The sequence below is a fragment of the Orycteropus afer genome, unplaced genomic scaffold (assembly GCF_000298275.1).
Source record: "Orycteropus afer afer isolate SDZICR_OR568_19922 unplaced genomic scaffold, OryAfe1.0 scaffold00052, whole genome shotgun sequence".
Taxonomy (NCBI): Eukaryota; Metazoa; Chordata; class Mammalia; order Tubulidentata; family Orycteropodidae; genus Orycteropus; species Orycteropus afer.
Window position 1 is genome coordinate 2246430 of NW_006921639.1, and position 12956 is coordinate 2259385.

General features: G+C 44.3%; 1 protein-coding gene across 1 annotated transcript in view; it reads right to left on the reverse strand.

Moving 5' to 3' along the window:
* FRMPD2 (FERM and PDZ domain containing 2) overlaps positions 1-12956 on the reverse strand; it is a 221629-nt gene that overhangs the window by 167021 nt on the left and 41652 nt on the right. Inside the window, exons 6-11 of the mRNA XM_007938683.2 lie at positions 12454-12574; positions 11502-11589; positions 9694-9829; positions 7496-7567; positions 4975-5149; positions 1475-1625 (exon numbers count right to left, since the gene is read on the reverse strand). Of these exons, the coding sequence (XP_007936874.2) occupies positions 1475-1625; positions 4975-5149; positions 7496-7567; positions 9694-9829; positions 11502-11589; positions 12454-12574 (743 nt within the window). The remainder of the gene's footprint in view (positions 1-1474; positions 1626-4974; positions 5150-7495; positions 7568-9693; positions 9830-11501; positions 11590-12453; positions 12575-12956) is intronic.

Below are 12956 nucleotides of genomic sequence, written 5' to 3' on the forward strand. Positions count from 1 at the left end.
GTGGTTCTTCTCCTTTATTTTATTTACGTGGTGGATGACGTTGATTGTTTTTCTAATGTTGAACCATCCCTGCATACCTGATATGAACCCGACTTGGTCATGATGAATGATTTTCTTGATATGTTGTTGCAGTCTATTGGCTAGGATTTTGTTTTAATCTTTTTTTCTTTTCTTATCTTTTTAGTGACCTCTTGTTTTCTTCTTGATGTCATCCCATAGTTCTTCTGATTTTCAGTCATTGGTGTTCAATGCATCAAATCTGTTCTTTAGATGATCTCTAAATTCAGGAGGGATATATTCAAGATCATATTTTGGGGGTGATACTGTGCAAATAAGATGTATGAAATCCGAATGTGAGGATTAGTCAGTTTTGCCATCTTGCTAGTCTTAAAATGAGTCATCCCAGAGGTGAAAAAGCGGGATCACATTACCATCAAGACAGAAAGAGCCAGGAGTGGAGTGCATCCTTGGACCTGAGATTCCTGTACTGAGACCAGCAGAGAGATGACAGAAAGACACCGGCAACAGAGGCAGCAGAACAAAGAGACCAGCAGGAGACAAGGCAGTGGGCTTGCCTGTCCACAGGGAGAGAAAGTGAGTGCCTTCGGGCAGGAGGTTTGCTGGCAGAGTGGGGTGCACCTATCAGCAGAGCTACAAAAAGGCTTTGTAAAACTTGCTTGACTAGGGCAGAGGCCAGGCTGAGAAGTCAAGGGCCAAAGAGAGGCATGCCTACAGTCATGGCTGAGGGGAGCCTGTTCTGATTGAAGAATTATATCCTGAGCATTTCTAAACATGAATTATGAACTGTTACTTCCCTAATAAACCCCATAATTGTGAGTATTGTCTGTGAGTTTTGTATGGCCATTGCAGTGAATTATTGAACCTAGCAGAGAAGTAGAGAGTGCCATGGGAGGGACAGTTGGTGTCAGAATTGGTAAAAAGTTTGGAGGGTGGTGGCATGTCTGATGTCTGCCTCATAAGAATAAGTCTTGGGCTAATGCCTATTGTTGGTGATTCTCTCCCCACTTCATGAAGTTAGAGGAGGTCAGAAGATGGTACCCAATGCCGTTTTTGTACTCTGAAACACTGGGGTTTTTTCCTCTTGTTTTGTCATATGGGAATCCAGTCAACAGAAGATCAACCACAATAGAAAATTGTAATTTATAAGTAACTTATAGTTATCTCCATAATCATCATCCCTGATGTCAGCCTATCAACTACTATTAAGTCAATTCTGTCTCAAGGCTACCCCATGTGTGTCAGGGTAAAACTGTGCTCTGTAAGGTTTTCAATGGCTGGCTTTTCTGAAGTAAATAACCAGGCCTTTCTTCTGAGGTGTCTCTGGGTAGACTTGAACCTCCAACCTTTCTGTTAATAGCAAGCACATTAACTTTTTGTACCATCCAGGGACTCAGATGTCAGCCCAGACATTTATCAATCCTAAGACACAAACAATCAAGTTTGTGGAACTCACTGGAGCAGCCCAAAGTGGCTAATGAAGAACTTGATCCTCAGAAAGAGGGTGAAATCACTTGCAGAAGTTTTCCTCTGGGAGTGCTTGCTCCAGCCTTCAGGGGCTACCGTGCACAGTCTGGTTTCATTGTCCAGGAAAAAGAACTCTTCACCTGAAATGGAAATCATGAGTTTGGGGAGGGAGAAGCAATCAGACAGATGCTGCCCCTGAGCCCAGAATCAGAGGGTTAGACATAAGTCATCTTCTGTGCAGGGGAGAATGGGAAGCAAGTGTTTTGGGAACTGGTACCCCCTGGACTTTTGCTGGTTTGTGAGAGAACCAGTGGGAGAGAAAAAGAGGTGAAGGTCAAGGAGGAGAAACTGGGCACTGAGAGGAGAAGATATGATTATTTAGTTTAGAGAAGATTTCACTTACTATCTGCCTTCCAGCTATCATCTTGCAGAGGTAAAATAAGAAGGAAAAAAAAAAAAATCAAAGGAAGGCATATTTACTATGTTCCTGCCAAGTATCACACTTTTTCTACATCAATCAGAACATCTTTAGGCCTCCCCAATCTGGGACGTAAGTAGAGTTGCATTTACCCTTCAACCTGAATTTTTCCAGCTTAAGAACTCCACTAACAGATGCTCAGACCTTTAGCTCCTATTGTTTCCTCTCAGGCATCTTGGGAGAGAGCCTGAATTGGCCCTAGACACTGAATGTACCACCTCCACCCCTCTGCTCTCTTCAAGTCAAAGTCAAGCCCTTCCAATCCTGTCCTGGGCCCCCCGGGCCATTCCATCAGACCACTGCAAGTTTTCATAGGCCCTACTCTGTTCCACTTGAGTAGGGGAGTGATCTTGAGTTTTTGAAGGCAGAGCTTTTAATTAGGGAGCCAGTTTTTCCTCCCAAAGGCATGTACATGCGGGGATGGTGGGAATGGAGGGTCCACTAGAATGGTTTTAATAGGAATGACTGCACAGTGCTCAAACCTCTGCCTGCTCTGCCCTGCAGACATTGTTGATGGATCTGATCCCCACACTACCCCCCAGGCTCACCCTTCCTTAAGGGCATTTCTCCCTCAAGAGATGGGAAATTCCTGTTAGACTTTGTAAATCCTTCCCAGGTTAGTTTATACACAAACCTCAGATGTGCTCATTTTTCAGTTATTTTTCCCTGGTGGTTCTCAGCTAAGCAACTCTAGAATGTCTGCATGGGAAGAGTTTCAGAGTGGCCCCTGGTTGGAAGGAGGCAGGTAGTGGACAAGCCGTAAGGTTGTATGCACAGAGAAAGCATGCTGTTTTACTTAGATTGCCTGCTACTGACCAACAAAAGCACAGTATTTTCTAAAGATCCTTTATTCACACTTTACAAAAGATTGTGCAAATATTCAGTTGAACACACCAAAGTTCATTATGTTGTTATCTTTATTTGGAGGAGTCTTCTGGTAGTCTGATAAAGCCTACAGGGAGATAAGGACATTCTCTTCCTGCCACCACAAGGCACATCAAATGATAACACACAAGCTCCTGAGATTCACATTATGATCTCCAATTAGGGATGGGAGTATGGAGGATGATAAGATTACAATACGTAAGAAAGGTGGCTGGTAGAGCCAGGATTTAAACTGAAGACGTATCTGCTCCTAATTCAGCCTCTTCACTATGACTCCACATAGCAGTTAAAGAGCTGCAGGAGTAGCCAAGGAGTATTTGAGGGAGATGAGAATACCAGATACTGTTGAGTCAATCCAACTCATAGTGACTGAATGTGTGTCAGAGTAGAATTGTGCTCTATAGGATTTTTTTCCAGTTCAAAGTCATTTCCCTTTTATTAAGGTCAAAGTTACCATTACATGGTTTGATACTCAATAAAGGAGAACTTGTTCAAATAAGGTATCATGTTATCAGGTGGCGTAGTGCCTAAGGCATTTGACTGCTAACCAGAAGGCTGGCAGTTCAAATCCACCAGCCACTCCTCGGAAGGAAGGTTGGGCAATCTACTTCCATAGTGATACTGCCTTGGAAACCCAAGGAGAGGTTGCTATGAGTTGAAATAGACTCCATGGCAGTGAATTTGGTTTGGTTTAGTTTATTTATGATCAAAGGAGCTCTAGTGGCATAGTGGGTAAGGCATTTATATGCTGACTAGAAAGGCAGTGGTTCTTTCTGCAGGAGAAAGATAAGGCAATCTACTTCTGTAAATATTTACAGCCTGGGAAACCCAATGGGGATTGCTGTGAGTCAGAATAGACTTGGTGGCAGTGGGTTGGATTTACAATCATGTAGCAATACCAATAAATCCTTGGGAAGCTCATCCACAGGAGTTTATACTTTGCCAAGGCCCAGTTCCTCTGGGGTAGAGATTCTCAATTTATACAGAATTGTTCCAAGTTCCTGGATAACATAGTGTTCAATTTCATTATGAAGTCCTGCTTTGGCTTTAACAACACTAGAAAGTTTGTTTAACCATTTGGATGCCTGCAAATCAGCATAGAGAACCAGATCACAGCCAATAAACATTTTCATCCCTTTATGTAATTCCCAGGTATTGATATTTGGCTTGTTCAAGTATGTCACCCAGGAAGCATCAAACTCATCATTTGTTTCATGAGATCCATGGAGTAGCAGTGAACTAACTGGGCAACAGCAGAGGGGCAGGGAGGAAGTAAAGGGATGTAGAAGGCCTAGAGGACAGGCTCCAGGGGATCAGCTGCAGCACAGCAGCAGAGAACAGTACCCAGCAACACAGAATGCAAGCTAAGGATGAATTTTCAATGATTGATTTTTCAGAAGTAGACCACCAGGCCCTTCTTCCTAGGAGCCTCTGGGTGGACCCCAACAGCCAACTTTCCATATAGCAGCCATGTATGTAAATGTTTGTACTACCCAAGGCCTCTAGATGGGAATAAGGAGTCCCTTGAAGGAAGGGCCAAGATGGGAAGAAGGTATAGAAATGCTTTCCCTCAGAATCTTCAGAATGAGTTCTTAGGTGAAGGGTAGTGGTGAAAGATTTCTCATTAATCCTATGTGATTAGATGAAAACATTCTTAGTATTTGCTTCCCTGTCTTCAATGCACTGGGATTGGTCAACCAGAGCCAGTAAGTACAACATCCCACACCCAGTATTTTATTATAACCTTTTGTACTTACCTAATGCCTTACATACAGCTCTGGTAGCATAGTGCCTAAGGCACTTGACTGCTAACCAGAAGGCTGGTGGTTCAAACGCACCAGCCACTCCTCGGAAGGAAGATGGGGCAATCTACTTCCATGTGATACTGCCTCAGAAACCCAAGGAGGGGTTGCTATGAGTTGGATCCAACTCGACGGCACATAACAACAACAACGCCTTACACATGAGCACTTGATGCCTTCACCATGCTAACTAATGTTCAAGTGTGCAAAGTAAGGCATCTTAACCTAAATCAGCTTTTCCAGAGAAAATAGAACACAATTACTCAGACACCTGGGTTACCAGAGGCAACCATTTCACATGCAGACTGCCCAAGAGACACTTACCTTTCAGGTAAGCCAAGCCAAAGTAGGTGAGCTCCCCAAGGTTGGCAAAGGACATGATGGTATTAAAGATAGCACCTGCTGTTGACTCAATGTCACACTTCACCTCCAAACACTGCCCACTCAGCAGGACCACACGGAGGTCCCTGAGAGCCAAATAGCATTTCCCTTTCTTGGTCTGAAATAATAATAACAGTCTCAATTATAACAATAACCATGAGATTTTGAGCACTTGCTGTATGCAAGAGAAAAGTGTGCTTATTTTTCCCATTCAGGAGTTGAGAAACTGAGACTCAGAAATGACAAGGACTTGCCCATGGTTGCTCAGTTAGTAAGAGGCAAAGCCTGGCCTCAAATCCCCACTGTCTGCCAGGTTTCACAGGTTCCAGTAAGGCTTGGAACCAGCTCTAACTGGTATCTTTCCCTCTGCAGAAATATCACTGGCCTCAGGCTGAGCTCCATGAAAGCCTGCCCAAGGTCCTTATCAGTGGCTCCTACCACCTCTGGGGTGTTGGTCAACCTAATACTGTCCTCCACCTCTGCAGAGCACAGGTTAGTGAATTCTAAATTGCAAGAGAATTTTGGCAGGCACAGATGAGAAAGGGTTGGAGCCAAAAGGATTACTTGTCATTATTATTATTAGTTGTTGTCAAGTCAGCTCTGACTCATGGCAAGCCCATATACAACAGAACAAAGCATTGCCTGGTACTGCACCATCTTTAACGTTGTTGTATGTTTGAGTCTGTTGTGTTCTGTCAATCCAGTAAGGCTTTCCTTACTTTCACTGGCCCTCCACTTTACCAAACACAACATTCTTCCCCAGTGATCAGTCTTTCTTAATGATGTTTCCAAAGTAAGTGAATGAAAGTCTCAGACAACAGTCTGTGATCCATAGAGTTTCACTGACTAATTTTCAGAAGTAGATCACCAGGCCTTTCTTCCCAGTCCATCTTAGTCTGGAAGGTCCCCTGAAACCTGTCCACCATGGGTGACCCTAATGGTATTTGATATAGCAGTGGCATAGCACCCAGCATCGTAACAATATGCAAGCTACCATAATATAACAAACTGACAGTTGGGCGAACAACTGACAGACAGGAATTACTTGGATCTAGAAAATCGGTCAGCAGGGCCACATCCAAAGACACTTACTAGAACTTACAGCCTACCTTCTGTCTTGTCCCGCTCCTCACATTGCTACCAGACTCATCTCCCCGACAGCCCCCATTGCCCTCCACTCAATCCTCCCAGACCTCCAGGGTAAGTCCTCACTAAACAACAGCAATGGATGGACACTGGCAAATGAGCTTTAATATAATCAAGACCCGTAGCCACTCCTGACCTTTCTGGCATCCAAGGGCAGTCTCCATGCTCCTGAGGTCAGTGTAGATCTGAGGACACCATAGAAAGGTGTTTCCCCAACCATAATGGGAGCAGGTGATTATAGGGGCACACTCTGAGCCTCCCAGTTCCCATTCCTGCTGCAGTGGGGAACCACCACCAGAAGATGATCTGATGATCTGATAGGTCTAGGGCAAATCTGTGCAGGTGATTCGTATGAGCAGTCTGAGTTGAGAAATCCTATGCTAATAGGAGGCCAGGCTACCAGCACAATCACATAGGGCCCTACAGTTAGGGGGTAATGTCCTGTGGTCACCATCTTGAAATTCTTAATAGTCTTTTTTTTTTTTTCTTTTTTTTTTTTTTATCTATGTTTTATAAGTGAAGTCCAGGACAGTGGAGCTCTTGCATGGTCCTGCCTCTCACACCTCTCCACTTCTCTGGGATGAGGTCTTGGCTGCTAGTTCTTCTTCTCCGTGGTGCCCCAGGTCCCACCTATCTCCTTCTTCCCATCATCCCACGACCACTAGTTTCTGAGTCCTAACTCAGACATTTGCTCTTCCTGCTTCCTCTACTTGGATATTCTCCACACATGGCTCACTCTTCTCTTCATTACAGTCTGTGCTCAGATAGCACCTCCTGTTAGCAGTCTTCCCCTGGCCTCCATCTCTAACAGAACACACTCCTTCCTTCCCACATTAACCATTCCTCATCTCTATAGCTCATATTACTACCTGGCATAATTTTATCTTTGCATATTTGTTTATTTTTGGTCCTTCCCTGCTAGCATATAAGCTTCACATGAAAAGGACTTTGTTTTGTTCATGTCATAGATACAGAGCATAGGATGGCATCTGGCACATACAAGATGCTTAGCAAACATCTCCTGACCAAGGAGGTGAAGACTGAGCTGAGTCTGGAAGGATAAGCAAGATTTAGCCAGAAGCTGGATAATTCCTCATTCTTAAAGAAGAGGGAAGTGATGGAGGTGAACCAGGAGTCATGTAATCAGACCACTCCGGTGGGATCTGGAGGAGAGAGTACATGCCCCCCAGGCCAAGAGCAGAGCATTCCCTCCCTATGCCAGTCTGAAGTCACAGTCAGAGCTCTGTCAGCCTTCTAGGCCTGTAGCCAGATGCCTGAACCCTCCCTCCAGCTCTACCCAATCTAATCCAATAGTTACCAAAATTGATCCAGGCAGATGCAAGGTCACCGGGGCCTCTCTAGCCAGACGGATGAATTCAGGCCTGGAAAACTGAGGGAACACAGCAGAGTCATTTAGGACAGAGAATACAGGCTCTGTGGGCCTGGGTCTCTGCTTTGGGACTGGGCTACCCTTATGAGCTTACTCCTCTAGCATTCCCTCCTCTGGGACCAGCAGGAAACAGATTTCATTGATATAGGACTTAACTGAATGAGGCTATAGCTCAGCTTAGAGTCATGAATATGAAGCCTCATAGGTTGGGTTAGTAGTATTGGTGAAGTTCTAGTTCTTACTTTGGGCACAAGGTGTCCACTTTATTATAAGTTATGAAAACTTGTGCCCACTTCATTATAAGTTTCATAATTCACATATAGTTACATAGTTTTTTGGTGTAAAACAATTATAAATCATATTTTAAAAGCCAAACTCACTGCCATAGAGTTGATTCTGACTCATAGCCACGCCTCCTTGGATTTCCAAGGCGGTATCCCTATGGAAGAATATTGCCCAATCTTCCTTTCAAGGAGTGGCTGGAGGGTTTGAACCGCCAGCCTTCTGCTTAGCAGTCAGATGCCTTAGGCTCTATGCCACCAGAACTCCTATAAACAACATTACACAATACAAATATATATCATATGTAAGAAAAAACTTTTGATAAACAAAAGAATTTTGGTTTGGATTAGATAAAACTTTTTGTTTTTTTTTTTTAGCTCTGGATATTGAATGAATGGTGTGCATGGGCAGCTGTTCTCAATTTCACAACGCTTCATATTTGTTTCACATTTTTGACTCAGGAAATATTTTCATACCCATTGTTACTTATACCCAACCATCTTTCTGTAAGGAGCATATTCTCGACTCATTTTACAGGTGAGAAAACAGAATCTCCAAGTGATTAAGAAACTCATCAGTGTTGTACAATCAGCAAGTGATAGAATTAGATGGAACTTCTAGTTGCCCAGGGTACCTGGGAGTGCTTTTTTCTAATCCCCCCAAGTGGCTGTTTCTGGCTGGTCCTTCAGGCCTGAGGGTGCACCCAGAGTAGACCCTGACCTCACCCCCAGCACAGACTGAGCAAGCTGGCCCCTCAGACAAGCCCAACCTGCCTTCAAGGAGTATGGATCTTATCAGCCTGGCCTTCAAGACTTGGGTTGGCTCCGGTACTCTCCAACCTCAACTCCCCCAATCATATTCTATTAGCCAACCAGAAGAGATACTCTCTCCCTCCAAACTAGCCATTCTGTCTGTCCTGTATTTGCTCCTTCATGTCCTTCTATTCAAAAGGCCTTTTCCAAGTACCTTCCACCCTGCTTGTCCACTCTCTTACATCTTACACAGGTATCCCTGTGGCCACTGCCTCACACTGCATGGTTGTGAGCTTCCTGAGGGGTGGGTTCTGCTATCTTACATCCTACACAGTGCTTATCACAGTGCCTGCCTCAGTGAGGCCACTCAATAATATCTATTGGCCTGAATTGCAAAGTATATTTTAATCAAATTCAATAAATCTCAGTCTGAACATTAAAAAAAAAAAAATCAGCAAATTTAACCCTGGAAATCTGCAATGCATTGAACATTGGAGGTATGAGAGTAAAACAATGTCCTATTTACCCTTGACCTTCTCCCCACCAAGGGGCTTGGTTTCAGAAAGTTTGTGTACAATATGCCAAGTGATGACCCAGAACATGGTATGTGACTGGCTGTACCTCAGATATCATCATCTAATCAGCCTGTGCTTTGGAGCACAAAATACTTTCCTATACATGATCTGATTTATTTCTTATAGCAGCAGCTTTGCGAGGCAAAGCAAGTGTGAAAACAGAGGCTCAGAGAAGTTAAATGAATTTTTCAAGATCCCACAGCTCTTAAGTGGGGAAACCAAGATTTAAGCCCCACACCAAAACTCCCCCACCCAATCCACATAGCTCCAAAATGAAGGACTCAGAAAGGCCACTGGCACTACTTATAAGACCATTGAACTAATCAGACTGTGAGATCATGATTGTGACCCTCCAGGATGTTGCCAGCCCTCAGAGGAGAATTGGCTGGCCAGCTGCTGGAGGTGGGTTAGCTCAGATTTTCCATCCCAGGAAGCCTTGCCCCCTGGAGAACTCTGCTTATTTCAGCTGCTGTGTAGAACCTCTTTGGGGAGTGTCCTGCCGGACCTCTTGTCTTACCTTTTCTTTTCTTTGCCGAAGACCCTTTTCCAAAGGAATGGCTGCTCGTGAGTTTTCTGCTGCCACAGAGAACGCAGATCCAGAGCTGAATTGACGACTCTCCTGAAGTTCCTCGGGGACCTCAGTGGGAAGAGTGCTGCCAATGGTAAGAGAAGGAAGAAAACAGTTAACAATGGTGGCACTTCTATTTAAGAGAAGCCTACCATATGCAGGCCCTCAGTGGGGCCGGTAATAGCTAACTTTTCATGTCATCATTAGCCCCAAAACTATGGAGGAGTTGTCATACACATTTTTGAGGAAACTGAGGCCTAGAGAAGTTAAGATTGCAAAGCCACAGGTTAGGGGTGAGGTGGCACTGAACCCAGAGGCCCCCCATACCACAGTCCACTTCCTCACCACCCTATGAATCTGCCTCTGTGCTCCTGGGTGCTAGTAACAGTCAAGTCCTGAATGATTCTTAAAGTGGATTCTGGTACCACGGGTGATTTTTACTTTCTTCCATATTTACATTGTTCAAAAATTTTATTAGAGTAAAGATAAATTATTTATGGAGTCCTTGGGTGGTACAAACATGCTCAGCTGCTACCCAAAAGGCTGTTGGCCCAAAATCACCCAGAGGAATCTTGGAAGACAGGTCTAGCAATCTACTGCTGAAAAATCAACCACTGAAAACCCTACGGAGCACTGTTCCACTCTGACACGCAGGGGACACCATGAGTTGGAAGAACTTGACTGGTTTATAGTGTTTATATGGTAAGAAAAAAAAATGCATTTACAAGGGAAAAAAACAAGTTTTTTATGGCAGGAAAAATCATTGTGAAGTAAACTTTATGACACTCAGTTAAGGCCCCTGCTGTATATTTGACATCAGGTATGACAAAACCCTAGGCTGAACCCTGGAGGAACAATATATTGTCACAGTCCTTAACAAACCAATACAAAAATGTATCCCCAAAGCTTCAAAAGGCCCATGGTTCCAGGTCCAGAAAGATTTAGGCACATGTGGTTTTGATCAGATTTAAGCAAATAAGTTATTTTGATTGCAAAAATAGTCACAATTCTTCTCCCTAATCCATGTACTTTACAATGTGAATTTGCTACTCCTCCTTTAAAGAAGTAGAGTCCATTTTCCCAGCCCTTGGATCTGGGCTGCCCTATAATTTTCTTTGAACAATAGGGTGTGGTACAAGTGGCAATGGACCACTTCTGACCCTAGATCTGAAGAGGCCCTTGTGCTTCAGTCTCTCTTGGAACTCTGCCACTGTAGGCAAACAAATCTAGAGCAGGCTGCTGGTAGAGTAGAGACTGTGCAGCAGAGTCAAGACTCCTCAGACAACAGTCAGCCAATCTCCAGAAGCAAAGCTGCCCAGCCAAGTAGCAGCTAATCACAGACAAATGAGGGTGCCCAGCCAAATCGAGAAGAACCTTCCAGTTGAGCACAGCCTGAATAATCAACCCACAGAATCATGAACAAAATAAATAACTTCCGTATTCAGCCACTGTGCTTTATTGTTATCTGTTATGCACCATTATGTGGCAAGAAATAACTGAGACAACACTGAAGCATGTTTCTGTTCTAAAATTGATCCTGAACTTGGTTCTCTAAAGGAGACAGAACTCCCTGACAGCACAATTGCCATCATGCCTTTCTCATCATTTTAGCTTTGTATCTTCTTCAATGTGGCTTCCTCATGTGCCAATGGGATAGTTGATTGTTTCCAGAGAAGCAAGGGGCTTACCATGAGTAATCAGTAGAGAAGTGTGATATGAGTGGCAACCACACCAAGATCACCATGCCTGCTGCTTACCTGTTAACAAAGGGGCTGCAGTGACTGTGTACCAAGGTGCTGGAATGGGGCTCCATGGAGCTCTGGATCTTTGTGATTCTCTCTGAAACTAACCAAAATCATGGTGGAAGATTTGAGCAGAGGCAAAGAGTATGGCTTTCCTGAATCAGGTAGCCTGGAGTGCCAAACACCAGCATCACAACCTACTAGCTATGTGACCTTGGCAAAATTACTTAACCTCTCTCTCAGCCTGCTTCCTCACACAGAATGGTGAGGAAAATGGCAGGGAGTTAGGGAGGGATTGAGGGGGAGATTAGGCCTAACAGTAAGAATATCTCTTTTTAAGATGACAAACAATAACATTAACAAAAAGAAAGAAAACTTAGACTCAGTTGAAAAGTGGTAAAAGATTTAAAGATGATTCTAAAAAGATGATTCTTAACACACCTAGAATGACAACAACAACAAAATGAATCTTATGAAATACTTTTCTTTTCGCTCCTTCTAGGAACTCTGGTAGCATAGTGCCTAAGGCACTTGACTGCTAACCAGAAGGCTGGCGGTTCAAACCCACCAGCTACTCCTCGGGAGGAAGGTTGGGCATTCCTACTTCCGTAGTGATACTGCCTCGGAAACCCAAGGAGGGGTCGCTATGAGTCGATGGCAAATAACAACAACAACAGGAACTAATTAAAAGGAATATTTTTAAAATTTGTTTTATTGACTTGGGCAGTTAGAATTCAATAAAAAAGAGTTTCATTTGTTACAAAAAACTCTGTTAAATGGTATCCCCAACGGAAGCTTTCTTCAGAATACAGATGGGTCCTAAACTCACCCCTTCTCCTCAGGGACTTCCTAGAAAAGTGTAGCTTACATGGGCTCTCTCTGCCGTCACAAGTCAGATATCTGGCCCACATGGGGCAGAAGGCAGTAGAACTGGTGCCCCTGACCACCCGGGGAATGGTGATGGTACCACACTCACTTCTGGGATGCGAAGACCAACGGGTCACAGCCTGCTGCAGTCTCTTCCTGAGCAGGTAGCTCCTGCCCTGCTGCTGTACAGGGGTGTTCTCATCCACAATGCTCCTCTCCACCTGCGTTCAAGTGCATTGGGCATTTACATTCCAAGGTCAGGAGGGGGCATTCACGTGAACACTTGCAAATTGGCTGCAGACTAAATGGATGTGGAACCCTCGGCCCTACACAATGGGAGCCTAATGAAGCATTTTCTAGCAGCCAGAACTTGCTCTGTGCCCACCCACCCACATGCACCCTAAAGCCCCTCATTCCCTGCTCTCCGCAATACCTACACACTGCAGTGCCTATGCTCATGCATACCCTATACCTAGAATTCCTTCCACTGGCTCCCACATAAGCTCCTCTGTGCCTGTTGTTGTTGTTGTTATGTGCCGTCGAGTCGGCCCCGACTCATAGCGACCCCTCCTTGGGTTTCCGAGGCAGTATCACTATGGAAGT